This window comes from Apodemus sylvaticus, chromosome 1 (genome assembly GCF_947179515.1).
Source record: "Apodemus sylvaticus chromosome 1, mApoSyl1.1, whole genome shotgun sequence".
In the NCBI taxonomy this organism is placed as follows: Eukaryota; Metazoa; Chordata; class Mammalia; order Rodentia; family Muridae; genus Apodemus; species Apodemus sylvaticus.
Window position 1 is genome coordinate 51,730,066 of NC_067472.1, and position 27,291 is coordinate 51,757,356.

General features: G+C 38.9%; 2 protein-coding genes across 7 annotated transcripts in view; both read right to left on the minus strand.

Annotated features, from left to right (window-relative positions):
- The window catches only part of LOC127689934 (membrane-spanning 4-domains subfamily A member 6B-like), a 167,588-nt gene that overhangs the window by 14,174 nt on the left and 126,123 nt on the right, over positions 1 to 27,291 (minus strand). For 3 of the 5 annotated variants that reach the window (XM_052189526.1, XM_052189521.1, XM_052189506.1), the window contains exon 2: positions 484 to 646. In XM_052189526.1, the coding sequence (XP_052045486.1) occupies positions 484 to 630 (147 nt within the window). In that variant the 5' untranslated portion in view covers positions 631 to 646. Of the gene's footprint in view, positions 1 to 483; positions 647 to 2,148; positions 2,282 to 2,999; positions 3,173 to 27,291 lie in introns of those variants that run through there. The other 2 variants (XM_052189513.1, XM_052189534.1) reach the window with 2 other exon arrangements.
- Positions 10,345 to 26,991, minus strand: LOC127690008 (membrane-spanning 4-domains subfamily A member 4D-like). 2 transcript variants are annotated; one of them, XM_052189579.1, is made up of 7 exons: positions 26,840 to 26,987; positions 23,017 to 23,176; positions 20,500 to 20,622; positions 17,606 to 17,662; positions 16,175 to 16,300; positions 14,093 to 14,194; positions 10,345 to 12,495 (listed from the first exon to the last, which is right to left on the minus strand). In XM_052189579.1, exons 2-7 carry the CDS (start codon positions 23,149 to 23,151, stop codon positions 12,349 to 12,351), a joined length of 690 nt encoding a protein of 229 aa, XP_052045539.1. In that variant the 5' UTR covers positions 23,152 to 23,176; positions 26,840 to 26,987; the 3' UTR covers positions 10,345 to 12,348. The 2 variants fall into 2 exon arrangements, with proteins under 2 accessions (XP_052045539.1, XP_052045546.1); XM_052189586.1 differs by lacking the exon at positions 20,500 to 20,622 and having other exon boundaries at positions 26,840 to 26,991.

The window sequence follows — 27,291 nt, forward strand, 5'->3', positions numbered from 1 at the left end:
AGTTTTTCTTCTCCCTTTACACAAAATTTGCATTAGTGAGTCTAGAATGAACACAGAGTAGAAAACCAATGGTCTTTTTGTACCATCTCTTTTCTTAGGAGAAGAAAAGTGTTCTACACTCAGAGAGCAGCTAGAATGTAGCTACAAATAATTTCATCAATAAAATACTTAGTAAGTACTCTTCAAAAATAAAATAATACAGAAGAGAATTAAACAACAACATCTCAGTGACCTATGGAATAAGGTCATTGGAGTGTAGTCCAAGTTTATTGGAATAAAGGGAAATATTTGTCAATTTTAGAAGGTTTTAGTGAGTTTCCAAGGGGCTTCCAACAGTGTACTGGCCACTCTGTGATCACTGAAGTGATTTTCTGTCAAAATTGAAGTTTCCCACTCCACACCCCCAAATTTATCTCTGGTCCTAATACATAGAGCTTCGCCCTCTGCCCCCAACCACCCCAGGAAGTTCTGAGTGGAATTTACCGCCATCACTTTGATCTCTGCCTTTAGATGTTTCTTCAGGCTGTCTTGCCTCTCGTGAGTAGGGAGGGGTCTGTCTGTTTTGGGAAAGTTGGTTCCATTTGGTGAAATGACTGTGATGGTCTCATTGGTGATTACTTGTGGAATCATGATGGAGTGCCCACGGCTGGAAGAGAAAATGGACTCTGCTCTAATAATGTTCTGTGCCCATTGTAGTGGTTTGGTTTAGTTTTGGTTCTGTTTGCTTGGTTGATTTACTTTTTATTTTCCTTTTTGTTGTTTTTGCTTATTTGTGAGTGTGTGTGTGTGTGTGTATGAGAGAGAGAGAGAGAGAGAGAGAGAGAGAGAGAGAGAGAGAGAGAGAGAGAGAATGTAAAGTTTGAATAGGTAGAGAGGATCTAGGAGGAGAAAAGGGAAGGGAAACCATGCTTAGCATATATATCATATGAATTTTCAGTAAGTCATTAAGTGCTTTGGGTTGGAACATAAAATAACAACAAACAAAAGAAGCTATGCTTCCCGGTTCTGCCCCCTCGTCCCAGACTGTGCACCTTTGTGCTTCCTTGTCCTATCCTTTGGCAGAAGAAAGTGGTGGTACAGGGAAGTGTAAAACCACCCTATCTCAGATTTAGAAGTTATTTCCCCATAATGTTAAACACAACCAAATGATTTTTAGATAATAAACACATCACAGGAAGGGAAAGCCTGAATCCTTACAGGTTTCTGTGCCCATTTCCAAATGTTCACACAAAATTTATCAAATGTAGCTCTGTCTCTTTCCCAGTTTCACCTAGAACAAGTGCATTGTCTTTATTCAATGACTCACCGTCTGCTTACTTTTCTGGCCAGGAGGTATTAAAGTGAACCTTCAGTGCTTTCCAATCCATGCTACATACCACTCACATATGTAACCCAATTTTTTTTGTTTTGTGTGCCTAATAGTGTCAATTTTAGGATTACAACTTCACATTTTATCATATTTTTTAGTAGACATAATCTTTTGGTGCTTTTACTTCTTGAAAACAATCCTTTACGTTAATTAATAAAATCATAATCAGTAACAAATTCAGAATCAAAAGTTTGATGTACATGAGGAAGTATTTCATGCTTTGTTCAGCAATGTAAAATCAATGTTAAATAAATAGCCAATGTTCTCATTATTGGCCAGTTGCCTGTGCGGGACCCCAGCTGTCTGTAAATTTACTTCATCTCCTTATTTTCCCACCTGCCAGGAGCAGCCTGTGTCTGAGTCTCTTCAGTGCAGAGAAGCCCTTCAATGCAGCCATATGAGAAGTCCTAGAGTTCTAAGCTGTGGTTCAAGTTTTGTCACTATCCTGACAATTATGTCCCTGTTCATTTCAAGGACCAAGTTGCCTGGGGAATGGGTTTCTGAGCTCAGCTTGGCTCCCTTCTGTTCTCTGCGATATTCTCAGACCTTAGGCTGCCCAATCAGTGAATGGCCTGAGAGCTCTGCTCCTTGTCAGTGATCACCAAGATCATGCAGCTACAACAGTCAGGACAGAAGTAAGCCAGATGCCCCGTCCCTTTGCCCACTTAGTTCTAAGGAGCCCCAGCGTCTCCATTGCCTTCATGAGCATCCGCAAGTTCTTGTAACTCAGTCCCAGAAACAGAGTGCTACACAGAGGGAAGCTCTTCAGGGTTGCCTACCTTGTCACCCAGTCACTGCCAGCTTTGTTCTCAGGAAACCCAAGAGCTTTAACTCTGGGTTCTCTCAGTCTGATTTTTGGTTCCTTCTTGTGAACTTCTAACTGTCCCCAGCCTTTCCTTCTGTGCTCACTGCACAGGAAGTAAGTGTACAAAATCTGTGGACTGTTATTGCACTTGCACTTCCTATATTAGAAAGTCCCAGTAACTTCAGAAAATCACTAAAGGACCCAGTTTTCATAGAGTGAGGGGTGCGGTAGTGAGTTCTAACACAGGGCAGCTGCATGCAATGTTCACATTCACTTTCTTGAACTTTAGTTGTTTACAAGTTAAACACAGAACAGCAAAACGGTGGGAAAACCCATTAAGATGAGAGAAATTTTTTCTGAAAGACCTGTCTTTCTCCTAAGAAGTATTTAATGAACTGCATTGATTACTAATGATATTACAAATTGTAATAATATTGATCAATAAAATATTTCACAATGTATAGTAAAGTATGATACTAGTAATCATGTCCTTGGGTTTTGATATATTTCATTATTTTAGGCTAATACATTACTGAATACACTGTAATATATAATCAATTGTAATAATTGATCATTTTACAGTATTTTTAGTACTTTGTTTTTTATACTTTTTTTTCCAGTAATTCTTCAGCCTCTGGGAGAAAAAAAAACCCTGCACACAGTATTTCAGCACTCACTGATTAATTCTACTCTTTTTAGAACCTTCCTCACCTCTTCTTCTAAACCATTGGACTTCTCTAACAGTGGATATGTCCAGGGAATTACTGGATACTTCAAGAAAAGTAATAGATCAGGAAAGGAACAAGCGGGGAAGTTTCAACATACCAGGAATGACTTCAACAATCCTGCAGTCCATACCATCATGAAGAGAGATGTCTCTGTGGCTTTCAGGCCCTTGGGTGTGCACTGTTCAGATGCTGACTTTGACAGTTTCTCAGGGGAACCAGAGCCAGATGCAGCAACTGGACACTCACACCCTGAAAACTTTCTTCCTTCTTTTCTTGGAGTCAGCCAGAAGGAATCTAGGGAGTCAGTGTGAGCCACTGTCACATCAGAGGATTGTGGTGTAGTGATTCCCTGCAGGCTCCACAGCAGGCAGGAAAAACAAAACAACAGCACCACCACCACCAACAACAAAATGATTCAGGAAGAGACAAGAATAAAACTCAGCTTAGCCCTTTTTTGTTGTAACTAGTGCCAGACCAAGGCTTCTAGAGTCTGGCCCCAATTGCTTTAATTTAGCCATATTTAAGCACAGTACAATCCTGGGATATCAATGAACTCAGTCCCAAGCTCACAATAATCTAATGTTACATTGAGACCCTTTACAAAGTACACCTGGCTTTTTTCTCAAGAATGGGAACTGTTGACTCAGAGATACTGCTCAAGATTTAGGTCCTAGGGAGCTTGACTGAGGTAAACATAATACCTATGGGTATCAGCATTGGCCTGTCCCTAAGATAATGTAGACATTGCTTACGCTGTGGTAAAGCACAAGTAGCATCACTCATGAGGGTGGGTTTTATGTTAAAAAATAAACAGTGCTCAAGATTTAAAGGGAAGAGTCTGAGATAAGTTAAAACAAATTCTGGGAGATATGGGTAGCCTGTCACATCAAAGAGCAAAGGATCACCAGGTTGTAAACCTACATCATTCCTGTCATTCCCTGAAGAACAGCTACTCATCCCACTCCAATGAAGACATACACCACCTGTTTAACAGTCCTGCCTCTCCAGTGCTTATCAGTGTGCACAAGGCCTTTTTGTCCTTTACAGTTGTGAATTCTACAGTTCCTTTGTGAACTCTTTTGCTGAAGACACAAGCTAAGATACATTATTCTACCATCTGGAAGTCGCCTTTTTCCTCAAGGCTAGAACATCACAGACAGAAAGACCGAAGCCTACTTCAATTCTGGAGAAGACTGAGAGACTGGCTTTTCTAAGAACTCTGACCCACACAACTGGAGCAGGAGCTATGCAAAAGGCCATTGCCTGTATCTGGGATCTGTTCTTTTAGCTGGGCTGCCTGTGTGCCCACACTGGTTCAGGAAGCCTCACAGAGACTTAAAATGTCAGGCTGGGAGGATACCCAAAGGGGCCCCATCCACTCAGAGGAGGAGGGGAGGGGAGGACCTAGTGCCCCGGAACCTAGTGAATAAGTGAGGTGCTGCTCTCCTGGGCTTTGACCATGGTGAAAAGTAGCCTTTAGGGCAAGCACGCCCACTTTTGTCTGCAGGAGATTTTGCTAATAAATTAGTTAAATCCATCTACCTGACATCCCCTCACTAGTCTGTTCTTCATTTCATACTCTCGCAAGTTGAAGTGTATGTAAAGACATTGAATAGGGTACAGGACACAATGCATGTAAGACTCATGACAAAGTCCTACACACTGGACAGAAGAATGGTGATTTTGCTGAGTTACCCCATACCTTCCCTCTCAGGTTCAGTCTTTCCTCTTCTCCCAAACCTAGTGCTTTTGAGCCTTATTAGGAAAGGGGTCTTCTGCAGTCTGAGCAAAAAGCTGCTCTCCCCAGTCTGACCTTATTTCCTTTCTGCCCTTACATTCTTGGTGGTCTCCAGAGTCTGAGCTCTGCTCCTTAACCTAAAGATAAAAGACTAACAATAATACACTGTGATTAGTCATCTAGGACCTTCTATTTTAACCTCTCAACACTTGCCGATGCTCTCTGCTCATTTCCCTCTGGGAAATGCATCTTTAGAGTTTACACTCATTTAGACTTACCATTTTCTCTTCTCTTTCCCAAGCCAACGTGTACAGTCTCAACTGGTTAATTATTTTCTCTTTCTGTAACTTTTCTCCACTATAGGCATCTGCTGCCTAATGTAATAAGTTTTTCTGACTAATTGTTAGGCTTTCTTATTTTGATCTTTACTTTCCCCTTCTAAGTATAGTAGAGTTTGAATGCCTTAATTCTACCTCAAAACAATTCTGGTATCTTTACCCTCTTCATTTAATGATAATCATTTCCCCCCCTTTTTTTTAAACTGAGTATCTTCTTCATTTACATTGCTAAGGTAAAACCTTTCCCAATTTCCACCCTCCCAAAAGCCCCCCTCCCCAACGATTCCCTACCTCTCCTCCTACCCCCTGCCTCCATGTATATGCCCCTCTACCCAACACAGTCCCACCTCCCCCTAACTTCTCCCCCCTCCATCTGTTTCCCTTTGTTGTGGCCTCTATTGAGCCTTTACCTGACCAAAGACCACTCCTTCCACTGATGCCCCAAAAGGGATTCCTCTGCCACATTTTTGGCTGGAACCATGTATACCCCTTGGTTGATGGTTCAGTCCCTGGGAGTGTTGGGGTGTCTGGGTGTCCGAAGTCATTGTTCTTCCCATGGGGCTATATACTCCTTCAGCTCCTCCGGACAACCCTCCAGATCCTCCGTTGGGGACCCCAAGCTCAGTCCAATAGTTGATTGCTAGTTTCTGCCTCTGAATTTGTAAGGCTCTGGCAGGGCCCCTCTGGAGACAGCCATGGCATGGTCCTTTTGGTACACACTTCTCATCGTAGTGTCAGGGTTGCTGACTTTTTATAGGATGAACCCCCTAGGTAGGGCACTCGCTGGGTGGCCTTTACTTCAGACTCTGCTCCACACATTGCCTCCCTTGTTGCTCCTGTGAGCATTTTGTTCCCTTTCTCAGAGGAACCATAGCACCCTCACTTAAGTCCTCATTCTTCTTGAGCTTCCTGTGCTGGGTGAATTGTAACTTGTTTATTTTGAGCTTTTGAAATAGCATCCACTTATTAGTGAGTGCATACCATGTGCATTCTTTTGTGACTGGGTTACCTCGTTCAGGATGACACTTTCTAGTTCCATCCATTTGCCTAAGAATTTCATGAATTCATTGTTTGTAATAGCTGAATAGTAGTACTCCATTGTGTATATATATCACACTTTCTGTATCCATTCCTCTGTTGAGGGACATCTGGGTTCTTTCCAGCTTCTGGCTATTATAAATAAGGCAGCTATGAACATAGTGGACCATGTGTCCTTATTACATGTAGGAGCACCTTCTGGGTATATGCCCAGGAGTGGTATAGCTGGGTCCACAGGACTATGTCTAATTTTCTGAGGAATTGCCAAACTGATTTCCAGAGTGGTTTTACCAGCTTGCAATCCCACCAACAATGGAGAAGTGTTCCTCTTTCCCCACATCCTCTCCATCATCTGTTGTCCCCTGAGTTTTTCATCTTAGCCATTCTGACTGGTGTAAGGTGGAATCTCCGTGTTGTTTTGATTTGCATTTCCCTGATAACTCAGGATGCTGAACATTTCTTTAGGTGCTTTAGAGCCATTTGAGCTTCCTCATTCCCTGTTTGGCTCTGTACCCCATTTTTTAATAGTGTTATTTAATTCTCTGGAGACTAACTTCTTGAGTTCTTTGTATACATTGAATATTAGCCCTCTATCGGATGTAGGGTTAGTAAAGATCTTTTCCCAATTTGTTGGTTGCCATTTTGTCCTATTGACTATGTCCTTTGCCTTACAGAAGCTTTGCAGTTTTATGAGGTCCCGTTTGTTGATTCTTGTTCTTAGAGCATAAGCCATTGGTGTTCTGTTTAGAAACTTTTCCCCTGTGCCCATGTGTTCAAGGTTTGTTCCCACTTTCTCCTCTATAAGCTTCAGTGTATCTGATTTTATGTGTAGATCTTTGATCCACTTGGACTTGAGCTTTGTACAAGGAGATAAGAATGGGTCGATTTGCATTTTTCTGCATGCAGACCTCCAGTTGATCCAGCACCATTTGTTAAAAATGCTGTCTTTTTTCCACTGGATTTTTTTTTTATCTCCTTTGTCAAAAATCAAGTGACCGTATGTGTGTGTGGTTTTTTCTGGGTCTTCAGTTCTATTCCATTGATCTTCCTGCCTGTCTGCATACCAATACCAAACAGTTTTTTTTTTTTTTTTTTTATCACTATCGCTCTGTAGTAGAGCTTGAGGTCAGGGATGGTGATTCCCCCAGAATATCTTTTGTTGTGGAGAATAGTTTTTACTATCCTGGGTTTTTTGTTATTCCAGATGAATTTGAGAATTGCTCTTTCTAGATCTATGAAGAATTGATTTGGAATTTTGATGGGGATTTCATTGAATCTGTAGATTGCTTTTGGCAAGATGGCCATTTTTACTATATTGATTCTGCCAATCCATGAACATGGGAGATCTTTCCATCTTCTGTGACTTTCTTCAATTTATTTCTTCAGAAGCTTAAAGTTCTTATCATATAGACCCTTTACTTGCTTTGTCAGGGTCACACTGAGGTATGAAATATTATTTGGGACTTTTGTGAATGGTGTCATTTCCCTAATTTCTTTCTCATCTTGTTTATCCTTTGAGTAGAGGAAGGCTACTGATTTGCTTGAGTTAATTTTATATACAGCCACTTTGCTGAAGTTGTTTATCAGCTTTAGGGGTTCTTTGGTGGAAGTCTTGGGGTCGCTTAAGTATACTATCATATCATCTGCAAATAGTGATAGTTTGACTTCTTCCTTTCCAATTTGTATTCCTTTGACCTCTTTTTGCTGCCTGATTGCTCTGGCTAGGACTTCAAGTACTATATGAATAGATAGGGAGAAAGTGGGCAGCCTTATCTGGTCCCCGATTTTAGTAGGATTGCCTCAAGTTTCTCTCCATTTAGTTTGATGTTGGTTACCGGTTTGCAGTATATTGCTTTCACTATGTTTAGGTATGGGCCTTGGATTCCCGATCTCTCTAAGACTTTTATCATGAAGGGATGCTAAATTTTGTCAAAAGCCCTTTCAGCATCTAATGAAATTACCATGTGGTTTTTTCTTTTAGTTTGTTTATGTAGTGAATTACATTGATGGATTTCCGTATGTTGAGCCATCCCTGCATCCCTGGGATGAAGCCTACCTGATCGTGGTGAATTATAGTTCTGATGCATTCTTGGATTCAGTTGGCCAGGATTTTTTTCAGTATTTTTGCATCAATGTTCATGAGGGAGATTGGTCTGAAGTTCTCCTTCCTTGTTTGGTCTTTGTTTGGTTTAGGTATAAGTGTGATTGTGGCTTCATAGAATGAGTTGGGTAGTGTTCCTACTCATCTCAGAACAAAAGTCTAAACCTTAGTTTTAACCTGTCTCTACTGCTATTCCACCATCCAGACTTCTACATTACAGCTTCCCTCCACCACAATGTTATTCATTTAGTTTTATTAAGGAATCAAGCACTCAATATATCAGTCAAACTGCTGTTTATATAACTATCCTTTAAGGTGTTAACAGTTTAAACCAATTTCTCTTTAGGTCCTTTGATGTAGGATCTCATGTAGCCCAGGCTGGCCTCTAACTCACTATGTAACAGAAGCTTGCCTTGTGCTGAGATTCTAGGTATACATGGCAATCTCTACCAACTTTTGGTAGATATTTACCTACATGTGTTATCCACGGTCATTTCTTCTCAAGTCTTCATCAGTTTATTCTTCATTTATCCCACATGTCTTACTAAAGGATGTACACACTCATGTTGTCCACGATTTTATCTCTCCATCTATCTGACTGAATGATTTAATAATTATCTTTATTGCCTACTACTCACCAATTGGAAAACACCACTGAGCAACAACTGTGCAGGTGAATACACTCATGAATCAGATGATATGTGTCTTTCCTTCATATATATATTCCCCTACACTGCTACACTGAGCCTTTCCAGGACCAGGGACCTCTCCTTCCTTCTTCTTGGGCATCATTTGATATGTGAACTGTTTCTTGGGTATTCCAAGCTTCTGGGCTAATATCCACTTACCAGTGAGTGCATATGTGTGTTCTTTTGTGATTGTGTCACTTCACTCAGGAAGACATTCTGCAGTTCAGCTATTAAAAACAATGAGTTCATGAAATTCTTAGGCAAGTGGATATGTATCTTTCCATAAAGCTTTATGTCTTTATTACTATTGAGGGTGGAAATATTTCTGTATATATATACATATACATGAATGAGAGAGATACTGATCCAGGTGTGCGCGCGCGCGCGCGCGCGCGCGCGCGCACACACACACACACACACACACACACACATACAGACACAGACACAGACACAAACACAGAGAGGGGGGAATGGAGAGGGAGACAGAGAGGGAGAGGGAGAGGGAGAGAGAGAGAGAGGAAGGGAGTTGGATATGGTGGCTATATCCCATATGCAACTATAGTTATTGAGTCTTCTCAAAAGAAGTAAGAAACAGATATTATCAGATTATCTAAGTTTGGTTCAATTCTTGGTATATGTCCTCCTTTTCCTTTTGTTTTAGTGTGTGTGTGCATGTGAAAAACATATACATGTAAAAAAAAAAAAAGCTCACTTATATTTGCATGACTTTCCAGAAAGGATGTATGTAAGACTGACATAAAATAGGAAAGCAGGAAAAATAAATAAATAAATAAATAAATAAATAAATAAATAAATAAATAAGAAAGCAGGAGTAGATTCTGGAACTACTCAAACATCTTTTTGAGATGTATCTTTGGCTTGTGTGTGAAATTTCCCAATTAAACCAGTGCAGTGTTTATCCTCTAGAACTCAGCATCCACAGTGATGTCTGTCCACTGTAGAACCACAGTCACTCCTGTAGAATGACAGATGACTCCAACAGGACATAAACTCTCTGTTATCTGTCTCCTGTCATCTCTCTGTGTTACATGAGACAGAAAACAGTCTCCTAGACTGACTGGCTATGGGAAGCATCTTGTTAAGAAGGTCAAAGTTGTGTTTTCCTCAAGTGTGCTTCCAGAGGAAGAGTGCAGACAAGATAAGAAAATTGAAAAAATTCTTTACAGTTTTAGAAAATGCAACCTTACAGCTGAGGGAAAAATAATGCTTCCCTTTCCTCTACTTACCTTTTCTACTAGTCTATTCTCTTGATAAGGGAAAGGAGTTAATAAAAAAACCAAACCAAATACTTCAAGTGAAGAAGGAAAAATGTATTATTTCCCAATAACATTTGTCTTGCTCATAATGTCTGTGGCTTATTGGGCAACAGGAAAGATGCAGCTGTGCGTACAGCCTGGCCAGGTGCTGTGACCAGATTCAGAAGACAAAGTGTAGCGAGCTTAGCATAAGCACTTTCAGTAACTGACTTGTTGCCGCCATTGTCCGTCCAGCAGAATAAGGGAGACGACACGGGAGACTCTTCTCAAAGCAGTTTATTCAGGAAACCTTACATCAGGAAACCCCTGATCCTAGCCCACTGCCCCAGTTATATCTAAGCCTGCACCAATCAGCGACCACCACAAAGGGGCTCATGATAGGATCGAGATGATGGCCTCAGAGTGGCCTGATATGACGTCAAAGGGTGCATGCACACTTTTCCAGTGCATGACTCTTAAAGGGGAACAACAGGATGCAGGGTTGAGTCATGCGACCTGGCAGCCAGCCTGGGCACCATCCTGGGATGGCCGCCACACCCACTCTCCACACTGACTGAGGCATCCCATCCATAGCTGAGAACCCAACAAGGAAACAACAGCACACAAAGAACATAGAAAGAAATGCATGGAAGGAAACTAAGAACTGAGCAAATTACTGCAATCTTTCTGAGTGTGACCCATTACCAACAGGAAGCACTGCCGTGGGCTTGTCTCACTCTACGGGTGGCTGTTTGAGGAACCCCAAAGAGGGAAAATGTTGTTTGTTTGGTTTGGTGTTGCTTTTGTTTTATTTGAAATAAAACAATCATTGATCAATCATTTTCTTTTTGGCATTTGTCTTGAACCATTTGCTTTGTACTTTTGTCTTATGTAGTTTTTTAATGTTCTTTACATGTATTCTTTGCATTTTATGTGTTTTTTTGTATGATGTGTGTATGTGCACAGCTTGTGGGCCTATGCCTGTGAAAGTCAGAAGAGGACTGGAACCTGAGTTAGGATTGTTGTGAGCTACAATGTGGGTTCTGGGAACTGAAACCAGGTCCTGTCCAAGAGCAACAAGTGCTCTGAACTGCTGAGCCATCTCTCCAATTCCATTTGTTATGTTTTTAATGTTTTAGTTCTGAGAATTGTCTTTATTTATTTACATTAAAAGTTAATTTAAGATAATAAGTAATGAAATAGCAGCATTCTTATGGTTTTGGTAAGGTTTTGGCTCCTGGAGCACATCGAGAGCAGCAGATGTGCCCTGGCTGCTTGGTAATATGCAAATAATTTAAACCATGCTATGCCAAATTAGTACAGGTTTGACACATACATAGAATCAATTTATCTAAGAATATACTGACAGTTATTTATCTTCAGGAAATTTAGCCTGATAGCCAAGTCTTTGGACATTGCTTTTAACTAGAAATGTAATGTGAACATTAAAATGGAAGGCAATGCAACCCTCAAAGCCAAGCTTTAGTGACTTAATTTTACAAGTTAGGCCTCATATCTGAAAGATTCAGCAATCTTTCAAAAGAATGGCAGTACTTGGAACCAAGTGCTCAAACATGTGTGCCTGTAGATGAGATTACAGCTTCAATGCGGAATAATAAGTGATATTTTTAGGTCATATTTAATATATACAGATATGTGTAATTGAACTCTCTATTATCTCCATATCCACACATAGTGTATATTCATATACTATGAATATACAGAGACATGCACTACATTTATATAAATAAACACATGCACATAGATGTACAAATATGTGTGTATTTAAGGATCAGGTATTCTGATTTAAATCACTTCTCTTTATTGTGATTTTTCAATATATCAATTAAAATACACACTATGTTATTATATGATGAGCATGCACATAGAAATGAAAATTGGTTGTTATCAATTTTAACAGATACGTGTTGTCTTACATAGTCGATGTGTCTGTTCCTGGTCATGAGCAGCTAAATCTACTCATTTAGCAAAACTTCACTCTTCACTCTTTGGGGACCTAACTTCACTAACACAGGGCTTTTTTTCAATTTGTATTCAAATTGTCTCTGCCAATTCAATGCCCTTTGTGCATCCAATGAATGTAAGATGTTAATTTTTTTGATCTAGTAAGTGCTTGATGTACATACTTTCAGCATGTCTGATAATGCTCCCCAAACCCATTGTAATGAAGTTTTAATTTCCCAGGGAAATCACACACATACACACACACACACACACACACACACACACACACACACACACACACACACTACACACAAACACACATCAAAAGTAGACCCTTTCTCCAGGGTGGCTCTTGTATAGATTTTCTGGAACATGTTTCCCTTGGTGTTCTGATGGTAGCAATGGTTGAAATGTCGTGGGGGGTGCTGTCACTGTCACAGCAGGATGTGATGGTAGCACTACAAGAACCTGTAAAATGAATAAAAATGTCATTGAGTCACCCAGTATAGTAAGCACTTGCATTTCCTTATCTGATAGTGTCACTTTTTCTAGTTTCTACACTGTCGCTACAGAGTTAAATCACACATCACATTGGGTGGTATCTGGGCCCCTTCATGGATCATCAGGTGTTGCTGACCTAGGACACTCATTTTGTGGCAGAGATTGAGTAGAGTAGCTGGTGTCTGCAGCTGCATCTTAGAGCATCAGTCTTCTGTGTGGATGGCATACTTGAACCAAACTGTCACAGATAATGACAGTGGTATTCTTCCAAATTAGTTTGCTCCTGTTGACAGCTGCACATCCAGACCTTGATATGGTGACCTTGAATTGAGTTCTGCACACATGACAGTGGCCCAGAATGGCAGAAGCATCATGACACATGGAAATATATTCTTACATTCACAATCAAGAGACATGGGTCAGCAGTAGAATGAAGAATATATACATACATGCCCCTAGGACCCTGCTTTTGTGGGTTAACACAGGAGAGGACAGCGGGAACAGCATTCCTCAGCTCCAGGGAGCAGTTGCCGGGTTACACGAGCTTCTTATACAAGCTTTGAAGTAACTGATCTGGCGTACTATATTCATGGTCTACTTACTGGCTATTCTTCTCCTACATATTTTTCTCCTCCTACTTATGTGACTTTCTCCTCCCTATGTGGCTTTTCTTTTTCCTCCTTGTTCAAGAGCATCTGCAGCAGTCCTTGGGTTAAGATAATGACCATGTGTGCACAAACTGAAAGTTTCTGAGAAACAACAGCCCACTCAACTCCATGAACACAGTTTAGACAGGAGAGTAGGGACTAGAAAGGAAGGATTAGAGTGGAGGGAATGGGGCTGGATTTGATAAGAACACATTACACGCAAGGAGGGCACATACAATGTGAAAGTAACCAGGACACGAAAGACGGCTCTAAACTCTTCTTCACTTGGGCTTCATCTAAGGAAGACAGCATGCTGGGTGAGGTTTTGGGGCAGTGAGTCCACCAGATCCAGACAAAAAGACTGAGTCTATAACAGTCCTATAAAAGGTGCTTCATTCAGTGTCTGGATGTTCCTCAGACTCTCTATACAACTCACTATTCCACTTCCATTCTTAGGAATACTTTCTTTTCTTGATAAACACTCTCTACTTTTGACATGAGTCCCTGTTACAGTTCATTGCTCTATAACACAAGGATCTGGAAGTAGGTGACTTCTGAACTCAGAGCTGTGGATTGGTACTCCTAAATATGTGTTCTTAGACTTTATGGGCTTTTTCAGTCTTTCTCCTGTCTTGGTTTCCCTCTCTCAAACTGTTCTAAAAGTGTCTTTGAGCTTTCTTCTTAGTTTGCTTTCAACTCTGTTATTAGTGAAACTAGAAAACCCTGAGGGAACCTCAGGTTTCCTGCTCACACAGCCTCCTAAGACTGAATAGGCGGCAAAGCATAGCTGTTGATGATCTTGATCCAGGAAGGTACAAGACAAAGAAGGTGTGTCCTTGTAAGCTGGTAGATTTGTGTGACTGATTACAGAGCAATAGAGACCTACTAAGCATCACCCAACAAGGACTGCAACTCACCTCTCTGGAGTTACAACAGGAAGCTTTACATCCAAAAGCAGATACGGACACAGCAATGCAGAATTCTAGCAGATTTAAAATTAACATCAAAATATCCAAAGCCTAAAAACAGATTCATGCAAAGTAATGAAAATAATGGATATTACAAGTTTGAAATATGCCCTCCTCCCCCTGACTACCATGCCAATGACTATCATATCTGGGCAGGGATTTGGAAATCCAGCTTTTTTGATACAGCATAAACCTAAGATAATTTCTTTGTTCTCTAAGTGTCACTTATTTTATCACTTTTGTTTTACTAAGAACAATTATCAGAGACCTCTGCCTCCACGTCTACTGTACTTCATGCTGGACAATTCACATGGAAGCAACAATATCACTTCAAATTTGAAGAGAAGAGTCTTTCAGGTTGGTTTTATAAACAAGCCCCAGGATAGGATTAGCCTGGTTTACAGTGAGAATAGAGGTTGTTTATGAGATAATATAGGCAAAATATTTTTGCCTGTGAAGGCTGTCATAGTTATAACATATTTACAAGTGGATTAAGATACTGAAGAATTCAAGTCTAAGAGACTGAGGATGGTTCAGTGTTTGCCTCTAAAATAGAGGGCAGAATGATGAGCTAAGGACTGTGGGTAGAAGGTGGAAACACAAAAGCCAAGAAAGTTACTTTCCCCTAAAGCTCAAGGGGAAGTCAACAGCCCTGCCAACAATGTTTTTTATACAATTGAGACTCATCTTGAACTTTTGTAGCCCTGTAATAAAATATATCTGGATTATGCACTATCTCGATAGTGATTGTGACAACTGTGGGAAATCATTGAAGGGTTAGGCACCACACTCCTTAGTATTCAATACATTTAGCTTTATCTGTATCTTCACTAAGCCACAGGATCAAAATGGAAGAAAAATGTGGTACATTGTTCTGAATTCTCCTGCATTGAACTGATACCTAGAATTGACAGGTTTGAATATTCTCAGTGATCAGATTTAGTCCCTTTCCTGTGAATTAGTCCTTTTATCAGGAGCTTGGCACATCAGAGATTCTGATTTAGTGGACCATGAGATATTTGCATTGGTGTTTTCATCCCTGCTCCTGCATCACAGATCCACTAGCCTCTGCGTTTAGGCTTTGTGAAAGGCATGAGTGGAGAACAGCAAATAGAAGAGATAGAAATCTCCCATAACATATAATTTACTTTACATAAACAAGTACAGGCTAGGGCTTGTAGCTCACAACTATAATGCCAATATTGAGAAGAGAGGATGGTTTTTAGCCTAAGGATAACCTGGTCTACATAGTAACACTCCAATCTCCCTAACTCTCCTTCACACATACTGAAAACAGCAACAAAGACAAAACAAAATAAAGAAAAGGTAGATTTTCAACATAAGTAGCAGATGTATATGTGTTTATAATTCATTATTATAAGCTGAAGGAACTATCATTTTTCTTGGTCCTTTTTTCTGACCACTGGCAATTCCATGTGGCCTGTTCTGGTCATTCGAGGTAGCACACACTCTATCTGCTCTTTCTTACAAATAGCTTACTCCTTTAAACCTGTCTTACAATGATTATAAGCTCTACAATCTATCTTTGTCTCCAAGAGGATTGGAACTTCCCACCATTAGGAACTTGGCTTTATTTTGTTCTCTCTGGGGCACCTACAGATTATCAGACATGATATATGGGTCCCTATGGTGGAGAAGAAGCCATGTTAGAGGTTTCCTTTGTTCTTAGTTACAGACAGAAAAGAAATAATGAGGTTTCACCTGATCCCTAATATTGTCCTACTTTGCTATTATTTCAACATCACAAGTTGGTTTATTTTCCTATTCCGTTTTTCCCAATAATTTATGTTTTATTCAATTTGTATCCCAATCACAGCCTCCTCCTCCCTCTTTTCCCAGGCCCAACCCTACAAATTCTTTCTCCCACGGCCCCCTTCACTTTTCCTCCCCCCTTAGGTGCTACTCCCATATTTGATTTTATGATCAGAATGTTGACTGTTGGTTGCTTTTGCAAGAGTCAGTGAGCCCTTGCCTCCACCATGACATACCACCAGCAGAGTGAATACTCACATTGATGACTGGATTATTATTAAAACGGGGAGAAAATATACCCACAACCACACTGATGACAGCAATAATGCTTGCTGCCATAGTCAACACAGAGTTGATAGTGTTCAGAGTTAGACTGCTGATGACCTACAAAGGAGTGGGGATCAGTTATCAATGTTGTCTTTGTATAGCTCCATCAACATTTGAAAAACACCATTTCATCCTCTTTTTTGCCAAAAGTAAACTTTGTGTCTCTTTTTATAGTATCTTTGCTTCAATCCCTTGCCAAAATACAAACATAATAACCGTTATTCCTAAGACTAAATCCTCCAAATGATTTTCAAGGACATAAGATGCTCTTAAAGTTTGCTAGTAAAAATTTCAAAGTCTTTGACACATTATGGAGAACCTTGTCTGCCATTTTCCAGCACACAGTGCTGCAAATACCTAACTCTTCTTGTGTAAATGCTGATGTCATGTCCCTCCTGCATATTTCCTCCTATGCTGCAGATACAGCTCTGCAATTCTCTTTTCACGGTTAAGTTAAATAAACTTTATTGTGAAAAGTAAACTCCTCAACAAACTGAAAGTTTGTTGCATCTATAACATGAGCTACATATTGGTGGTCATGTAGGTGGAAGATACTAAGAAAGAAAGCAGGATTTAGTCCAGGTTTAGAAAGTTCACCTTGATAGTGCTATAGAAGTTGATGTTTACCTGTTGCAGGAAGTGAAATTCAAATGCAGCTTTTAGAGAATGAATGAATTGTTGAACTCTTAACTATTGCCTTTATCAACTTTATGATGGACACATCACTGTAAATGTCTTTTAAAGCCATTTATTGTTTTATGTTTATAAATGATTTCTCTGCCTATATGTACATACAGCATGCACATGTCTGGTACACACACAAACCAGAAGGGGGCTTTATATCCAATGGAACTGGTTTTATGGTTGTCTGTGAGTCACCATGTAGATGCTTGGAAAGAAATCTTGGTCTTTTGTAAAACAACAGGTGCTCTTAATCTCTGATTATCTGTATTCTGTAAAGTTATTTTAAACCTATTATTTTGGATACATTTATAGAAGGTATTTTAATATGTCAGTCAATATATTTTTATTTTTACCACTGCAAATATTTGGGTGTCAGTATCATGGGCTGGATAGGAAGCTTCAAAACTCATCTCTGTAATCACCAACTAACATTTGTTGTCTGAATTCACTGTACCAGTCCCAAGTTTCTCCCAGCAACTACCTTGATATTATATCCAGTCAGACATGATGAGACTTATGAGCCAGCTGTTTTCTCAGCTATGGTTTTGAACGTAAGGTTCTTCTAAAATTCGTAGCTGTGGCTTTAGGTCTATTGAATCAACCCCTTTATACCTTAGCAGAAGGCATGCTGGATGAAATTACTCCCTTTTGATAGCAAAATAAACCAAAAATACATACCAGGCCTTTTGTAGTTTCCACTCCTGCTGCAATTGACAAGGATCCTGAGATAAGGAACTGTCATGAGGGGAAATATCCAGGTTAAAGTCTTTAAAGCATTGGTATAAATCATAGCATACCAACCCTTACTTGGAAGTCAACTGGGTCATGTGAAGGGACTGACAGTCTAAAAGGCACCAGTTTTCTTTGTCACCCACCAGTCTCATCCCCACAAGAGCAGGCAGGAAAAGTAAAGTGAGTTATAGAAGAACCATTAAGACTTTTTTAATAGATTACTCCATTTGTTTACTTTGAATGTTTGAGGTAAGGTCTTGTTATGTAGTTCTGGTTGGCCTGGAGCTTGCTACATAAGCCAGGCCAGGCTTGTGTTTGGAGTGACTCTCCTGTCTATGCCTCCTGTGTGAAGGGATTACAGGCAGGAGTCATCAAGTGTGTCTCAAAATTTGGATAGTATTTTCGCTATGCTTCCAGTATAGAGGGAAAAAGCCATAGTCCCTCTTCGCTCTACTTTCCCCTCTTAAAAAATCTGTGACTGAAATGATCATCTTTCTAATTTCACTGACAAAGCTGTCTGCAGTCTGTCATTCTGAAGACATTTATTTAATATTAGGACACTTAGAATTTATTTCTCATAGATTTGAAAAGAAAATTTAAATTATCAGGTACTTTCACACACTTTGTATTAAGGTTTTAAAAATTACTCAACTCTCATCTAATTAAAAATTTTAAGAGCAACGAAAACTAACACTTTCCTATCCTTATAATGAGATTTTGCTATTTTAACACCAAACTGAGGAAGATAGCCAAACAAAACAGAAATGAAATTATCCCTGTTAAAAATACATATTGGAATCTATAAATAAAATAATGGTAACAAAGTAAATTATATATTAGATCATGAGTAGAATTTGTAGTTCATTTTAGTCTGCCAACTTGGTCATTATTTTTAATTTAATCAAAATGACTGCTGTCAATTTGATTGATTTGACCTCTTTAGACTATTCAGTTAAATATTCAGATGTCTGGATTTGCTTTCCACATTTTAGTTTAGAAGATTGAAAAGTCAATGGAAATACCAGTAGGGGCACATCATTCAAACTAAAATCAAGATATAGATAAGAATCTGTGTGGTTGAATGTCTGTCCATTGCTCTGCATGCAGGCCTGAAACCTTGAAGTGAATCTTCTATCATAAACTATGGGAGTTTATAGCCAAGATGGTAGTAGGAAATAAAGATTGAAGCAGCCATCCACAGTGAGGAGATAAATGAGATTTTGAGTTCTTGTTCATGGACTGAATAAATCTTGAGAAAATCAACCTTCCTTAGTCTCATTTTAATTTTTATTTATACAGTGAAGATAATGGCAAATTTCTCAGATGTTTTAGTGATTGGTTGAGGTGGAACATTACATACAAAATCATTTAGTAATGTGCCAGTAAGCTATTACTGGTACTATTTGTGGGATAGTCATCTTCACTATTATTATTATTATTATTATTATTATTATTATCTTTGATATCATTATTGATGCATAAAGTGTCATAGAACTATGAAAATATGACTGTCTGGAATTCTTCAAATCTTAAACACCTGTGGTAAAATAAGATGGGAAAATTAAAATACAAGGTCTACCAAATGAGTAAATTTTCACACTCTCCAGTTGATTAGTAAATGGAAACTTTGCAACGCTTAATTAAGACTCTCTACTGTAAAATAGCAAATGACTAAGTTAATGCATTTTGTTTTGTCAGTTCATAACATATACATGAGTAAATGTTTGATTTTCATATTTAATTGACACTGAACTAAAAAAGAATTCTCTCATGTTTATAGAGGAAAACTTTTTAACTTTCAAAAATTCTTATTCAAATTTTGTATTAAATATTTTTTTATTTACATTTCAAATATTATCCCCTTTCCTGGTTTTCCCTCCAAAACCCCCCTCTCCCATCTCCCCTCCCTGTGCTCACCAACCCACCCACTTCTGCTTTCCTATTACGGCATTCCTCTGCACAGCGGACATCAAGCCTTCGCAGGACCAAGGGCCTCTCCTCTCACTGATGTCTAACAAAGCCGTCCTCTGCTGCCTATGTGGCGGGAGCCATGGGTCCCTCCATGTATACTCTTTGGTTGGTGATTTAGTCCCTGGGAGCTCTGGGGTAATGGATGGCTCATATAGTTATTCTTCCTATAGGGCTGCAAACTCCTTCAGCTCCTTGGATCCTTTCTCTAACTCCTCCATTGGAGACCCTGTGCTCATTTTGTAATTAGTTATTTTATTTAAAATTGAAGCAAAATTTATCTACATACAGTTTTCTAGTCTCTTAAACATTTATTGAGATTTGATTAGTCAGATGCTGTTAATCACCTGCTCAGCTTTGTCCCCTCTTCTTTCTCAATAGCACCCTTGTTTCATTCATCCTTTCATTGCCTTCAGAGTTTTATGATCCCTTCATAGCTAGAGAAGCAGATCTCAGTTTTTCCAAATAAGTGAAAGCAAGACAGTTATCCTTGGTTTGAGAATATACTGGTAAAATTTTATGAATAATGACACATATTTCAGCAAGTCATATCACTCTTTCTAACCAGTCCTCAGAATGACTAGCTATGAACTTCTGAGGAAATCAGTTGTGCCAATATTTAAGTAACTGTCGAGAGAGTACATGACTACATGCTGCCACAATATATCTTAAGTGATATATAAACAGTATACCTTGCTTATATAAATGACCAGTAGATATTGCAATGTGAACAAGGAAATACTGAATCAGGTTTAAATACCTACTCTCAAACTCATAGACTATTTGAAAGAGTTGAGAGAATTCACTGAAAGTTAGTATAGTCAGAACAAGGTGTTATTATCGCCAGTTATATAAGATTATATGTTACTCACCATTATTGGTCCCCAAATTGGGACCAGTAAGGTCACTGAAAAGACTGGTCCATCAACTGGTATATTTATCATAATTATTATTCCTAAGCTGAGGTTTATGAGGGCAATCATGACTTGCAAAGCCTAGACACAAAAAATAAAAGCATTATCCACCACAAAAATGATTCCCATGCTAAGTATGTCCACACCACTAAGTTACCTCAACCTACTCCTTTCATAATTCACAGACAAATTTGAAATGTTATTCTTTTGTCAATTGTCTTCATATAGATGAGATGTACTAGATTATAAATCATCTCTTGGACTCTCTATGCCTCTGTGCTGTCTCTCTCTCTCTACACACACACACACACACACACACACACACACACATTTCAGCAATTTCAAACTTAGAGGGAACTTGTGAAGTTCTTTCCACAGATACTTTTATGATGCCCATGATGCATCCCTTCCTCTGTTGTTATCCTTTGTCACATGATCACAAAAGAAAGACTCAAGAATTAGGAAGAAATTATACCAGCAAGAAATAATTTGAGGAAATAAATCTAGATGCAGTTTGAGGTAAAAATGAAGGGCACACATGGTCTTCTTTGGGAGCTTGGAGTCTGAGGAAGGAATGTGTATGTGGTGACCCAACAAAAGGGGAATTTGAGTATAACTGTGCCCATAATAAAGACTCAAAGCAAATGAAAACAACATATGAAGATATGTGGGAGGAAAGAAGCACAGTCTGTAGAGGGGAATGAATAGGACTATGGAAAGATTGAAAAAAAGCTTGTGTATTTATTATCATACATCTGTGTATAGATAACAATAATACTGAAAGAACAAGAAGTTACAAATTTGAAAGGGAGGAGACAGCTTGGGAAGGTTGGTAGAATAAAATGGAAGATGGAAAGTGTGTAATAGTTCAATTTTTTAAAATGGAAAAGGACAGATCTAAAATGAGTTGTCCCCTACATTTTGATTTGTGGGAGCCCACCCAACAAGGTCATAATTTAATCTCAAGGAAAAAATAAAAATAGAATGAAAATCACTAGAATTAAAAACAGGGAATCAATGGACAAAAAGCTTACAAAACCAAAGATTTATTTTTCTTTAAGCAGAAATAAAAAAACCATTACTGGCTAGCCAAGACAATTGAGAAGGCAAGTGGTTAATACATTCAATACATTCAAGAATCTTCAGAGCATAGGATAAGTGTGAACCCCAAGAGAGGAGGCCAACCGATTCAATAGCCTAGATGAAACAGAGTCTTTCCTAAGAATGCCATGTACCAATCCCCAGAAAAAGAAAGAGCCGCTAATGCCATAAAAATAAAATAATAATTTAAGGGGGGCAGTGGTGGCACTCAGGAGGCACAGGCAGGCAGATTCTGTGAATTAAAGGCCACCCTGCTTTGTAGCCTGGGTTCCAGAAGAGCCGCCCAGAGAAAAACAGTGTCTCAAAAGACTAAAAAAATAAATAAATAAAACAAAAGAATCCCCCAAATGAATGAACCTAAAAAATAAAATAATTTGAAAAGATTTACTACTTGATATTATTATGATTTATTTTACATTAATAATTAAAGAAATTAATAAACTGGTAGAACACAAAGCAGTAAGCTCAAGAGTTCTTGTCACTGGAAGTGTATATAGCTTTATCTTCTCTTTAATTTTACTGTAAATGTAAAACTGCTCTCAATTTAAAAATTGTTATTGATATTTTTAAGATAAACATATTCTATGTTAACTTAAAACACATACCATGAAAATTTTTATAAGATTTAAAATGACAGGAGAGGCCATTGGTTCTGTGAATGTTCAATGACCCAGTGTAGGGGAATGCCACGTCAGGAAAGCGGGAAGGGGGTGGTGGTGGTAAGCAGGGGAGGGGGGGAAGGGATAGAGGGTTTTCAGAGACGTAACCAGGAAACGTGATACCATTTGAAATGTAAATAAAACAAATATTTAATAAAAATAAAAGAACAGTGAGGTAGAAAAGAAACAGGTGTGTGTCTAATGGCGACTGTCCAGTGATCAGAAGCTTGGCCGTATGAGTACCTTCTCCATTTACTGGCCTTTAACTTGCCTATGATGTTATTTTTTAAAAGTTTTCTATTATTTTTTTAGGCACATTCTTCTGGAACAGAAGTATGTGGACAATGGAGGATTTCTCATCATCTGATTAGCAGGATAAAGAAAGGCATTGCAATTGTATAGATCAGAATAGGTTTGTCAGCCACAGGGCCAGGCCCCAGCTTTTTTCTCTACACTGATTTAGATATGATCATCTTAGAAGATCCACAGCCTAGGACATACCTGAAGTCTCTCTATTTTAAATGGATTAAACTGAAAGTCTGATCTGATAGATTAACATGTCAACTTTCAAATGATAAATTTGAAAATCCAACGCTATTTCCCTGGGATGTGTTGATATATCATGAAGCTACTGAGAGCATGGGGTATCTCCTTTTTTAAAAATCATTTATATATTTACAAAATTATTCTCCCCTGAGATCCAAAGATGTCTTACTCCAAGGACTTTGGGTTCCCCCTTCAAGAATTTCTCTCTGTTCTCCTTCCATATTTGTGATTTCATAACAGACTTCTCTAAGGGCTGAGCTCCTCCAGGAACAACTGCTATGGTGTTCTGTTCGAGTCCTTGCATGGTTTCCAGGGCGGCAGAAATAACACTGAAATAAGAATGACATTTTGGATAAACTTCTGGAAATGATTTAATGCCAGGTTCCTGCTTAAGAGTAAATTCCAAACAAAATCTTCACATGCAGTGATGATGAGGATGATAGTTTAAATAATATAGAAAAACCATTTAATCTCTTGGTAAGAGAAGTTATTCCAATTCTATTTCCAATTTTACTTTGAATGCTCATGCTTTTTCTTCATATACCCACAAGTACTTTGGACTTTACTTTTCAAATTAGTAGTTGGAGCATTTGTGCATGTTGACTTCATCTTCAGGAGGTGCACCCCACTTCACCATCTGGTCCCAAAACAAGAAAATCCATCACACCAGTGGAGTCTCCTCACAGAGTCTCTGTCTTCCAGCAGATACAACTCCCCTCTGCCTGTGAACTATTCAACTGTCCTGCAGTGCTCAGAGAACTTAAGTAGTCCCTGCTACTTCTGTCTAGTGAGAATTATGGTTTCTTTAAAAACCCAGGTAGTTATGACATGTGAATACGTTATTGTTTTAACCACAGGTGTTGGATATGGGGCCACCTACCTGTGACGAGTGAGATCATAGTTGTGGAGGAGAAACTATTGCTGCCACTTTAACAAGCCTTTATCTTTTCCTTGTCCTTATTCTTTGCACCAAAACTGCCTCCAAAGGTACAGTTAAGAGTGCACTCAATCCAAGTTAAAAAAAACTAGTATATGCAGGGAATGGTGATCTCAAGTTTCTCATTTTCTCCTATTTGTCATGTTCATCCAGTAAATTAAAGTCACCATGTAGAAGCCTGGGAATCCAAATTCCTGCACCAACCTACGTCCTCATGCCTGTCCTCTGTGTCTGAGGAGGAGCTCTGGGAAGGTCCCAGAGTCTGTTCAGAGCTTGTGGGCACCCATACTCAGCACCTCACTTGGCTTACATTTGCATAATTCTTCTAGCATGGTTATAAATCATAAAGGCTGTGATATGAATCTCTGAAAACACACAACCACTTCCTACTTTTTCTATAAAAACCATTAACTGACTTCGATTCCTTCACTGAGGCGTGCATATTTATTGTGAAATATACTCAAAAGGGGTGGCTCCCATTAACAGTTTTTATTCCACAAAAAAATGAAGTTGCTTATTGTGATGATAAGTTTGGAGATTTTCTTTTTATAAAACTCTGTTAAAGGAATATAAACAAAGTACTATGATATTTAAAAATGTTGTTTGACCCATTATTTTTATTAAGTATTAATAAAAAGCAAAACTAAACTAAACTAAACTAAGCAGATGTACCAAAATATGACAAATGTACAATATTAAAGATTTAACATATTCAGGCTAACGTCATTTAGATGTCCTTTTAAATCTGTTTGAAAAATTCACACATTATAGTTATGTGTGTTTTTCTAGAGACTGGTATTTTTCTACAAAAACGTGTATATAGATTTTAAATGTATTGTATGTGCAGGGAACTACAGAGACTTGTCACGAATTCATCGTTGTTACAAAGCAACAATGAATACAGTGCTCTCCTGGGTCTAAGAAGCATCCAGTGTCACAGAAAAAAGCTTATTCTCTAAGACAAACACAAGTCAATTCTTGCATAATCTCATTAGTCTAATGAACCTAAGATTCCTCACATAAAATCAAAACCGCCTTCATATTACTTTGAGAAAATATTTGATGTTGGGTGATTATGAAGAAGGGGGGTTTATTTAACCCATTTTTGGTGGCATAACAAAAGCATGACCACAGAAATTGAGAGCTCTAGTTGAGGTTATCCGGCTAAGTCACAATGTAAGACCGCGAATACTGGAAAAGAGAGGGGTTACTGCTGCATGGTGAAATTGAAACTGTGAGCAAGACACAAGGTTTTCTTGATACTGCAATTTATCCTCATATGAACTAACCAGGGTCACATAACACTACTTGAATCTCTTCTAAAGGCAAGGCTTCCAGTGACCTAACCACCTGTCTAGACCCGTGGTTCTCACCTTTCTAACACAGCAAAACTTTAATAGTGTTCCCATGTCATGGTGACCCCCCAACCATAAAATTACTTTCTTTCTTTTTTATAAATGCAATTTTGCTATTATTATAACTCATAATGTAAATATCCATGTTTTCAGATAATATTATGTGACTCCTGTGACACAGATATTCAACCCCTAAAGGGGTCTTGCCCCACAGTTTGAGAACTCCTGTCTTAGAGGTACTGTTACTTCAGCATTTTTATATTGGTATCAAAGCCTCTATCACATGATCCCTTGTGGATCAAACTTCATTTGTATTGCTCAATAAAAATTTCTTAGGTGAAGTTTGCAGCAATGAATCATAATACAGGCCACAGATAAAATGATAAAAAAAATGTTTCATAAACTCTCCTCTCCAAGGAGTTTGATAAATTCAAAAATTCAGTAACAAATTCAGGGAACTCTTAGGAAGTTCAGTCAACTAACAAGGAAGCCTGCTGCCCTCTGTGATTGATTTCTTCTCCCTGATGAAAGGTGGAAGAGAGGACATGGAGGGGGAGAGAGAAACTTGATCGGGAATTGTGGTGGTGGGGGGGAAGGAAAGAATAGAAACAAGCAACCCTGGAAGGTATCAGGTCGGGGGACTGGGGCGGGGCGTTGTCCAGAATGAACCAGAGGCCTAGGAGGTATGAAACCTTCAGGACTCAGAGGGAGGGACCTTGGATGAAATATCCAACAGTGGAGAGAGGGAACTTGTAGAGTCCACCTCCTGTGGTGTTACCATCCCACAGTCAAAAATTATGACCCAGAATTGTTCCTGCCTAAAAGAACTGCAGGGGCAAAATGGAGAAGAGACTGAGGGAAAGGAGGTCCAAATTGAGACTCATCTCAAGAAGAGGCTCCAAGGCCTGACACTATTACTGAAGCCTAGCATAGCTGCCCTCTGAGAGGCTCAATAAGCAGCTGACTGAGACAAAACCAAATACTTACACCCAACCAATGATCTGAAATCAGGGCCCCCTGTGGTTGAATTAGGGAAAGGCTGGAAGAAGTTGAGGAGGGGGTTAACCGCATTGGAAGACCAGCAGTCTCAATAACCTTGGACCCCTGAGATCTCTCAGACACTGAGCCACCAACCCAGCAGCATACACAAGCTGATATGAGACCCCTCACACATATACAGCAGAGGACTGCCTGGTCTGTCTTCAGTGAGAGAGATGCACCCAACCCTCAAGAGACTTGAGCCTCCAGGGAGTGGGGAAGTGGGTTGGGAGTGGGGTGGGGACATTCTCTTGGAGATGGGGGAGGAAAAATGGTATGAGGAAGTGTCAGAGGATTGACCAGGAAGGGGATAACAACTGGACTGTGAAAAACAATTTAATAATAATAATAATAATAATAATAATAATAATAATAATAATACATGGTGTTTGACTTTCAATATCTCATACTCCATTGACATTCCCTATAATCACCAAGGACAGGCTATCACAGAGTGTCCACATCAGACTTTAAAGACTCAAATATTAAAGTTACAAAATAAGGATTTTAAATATTCATCTCATCATATTTTAAACCATGCTTTTATGTTATTAATCATAGAATATTACAGAACAAAAAATAAGGCTTTTATTTAAAAAAACAATTTGATTTAAATGAACTTTACACCTCAACCTCTAATAAAATAAAAAAGATGTACTAACCAGCTAATGAAAAGGATCAGATGTCAGATGATTTATTCCAGGAGAAGCTTTGCTTGTGTGCTCTCACAGGACTCTCATCCACCTTTGTAGAGGCCAGACAGGTTGACTGTGACAGAACTTCTCCTCACTGACTCAGAGACAGAAACTTTGTTTCTGACATTTCCTCCCCACCCACCTCAGCCGTCATAACTGATTGGACATGTACAGTGAGGATTCAAAATAGAATATAAAAGTACAGACTTGTTATTCTTTTTTTAAAAAATTATCTTTAATTTTTTTTTTAGGGTCCCTTTCTCTACCTTTTTGTTCTATTTAGATGCCACAGGAGATTGGCGCTGGTTGATCTTTTTTTTTTTTTTTTGATTTTTTTTTATTCGATATAATTTATTTACATTTCAAATGATTTCCCCTTTTCTAGCCCCATACTCCCCGAAAGTCCCTTAAGCCCCCTT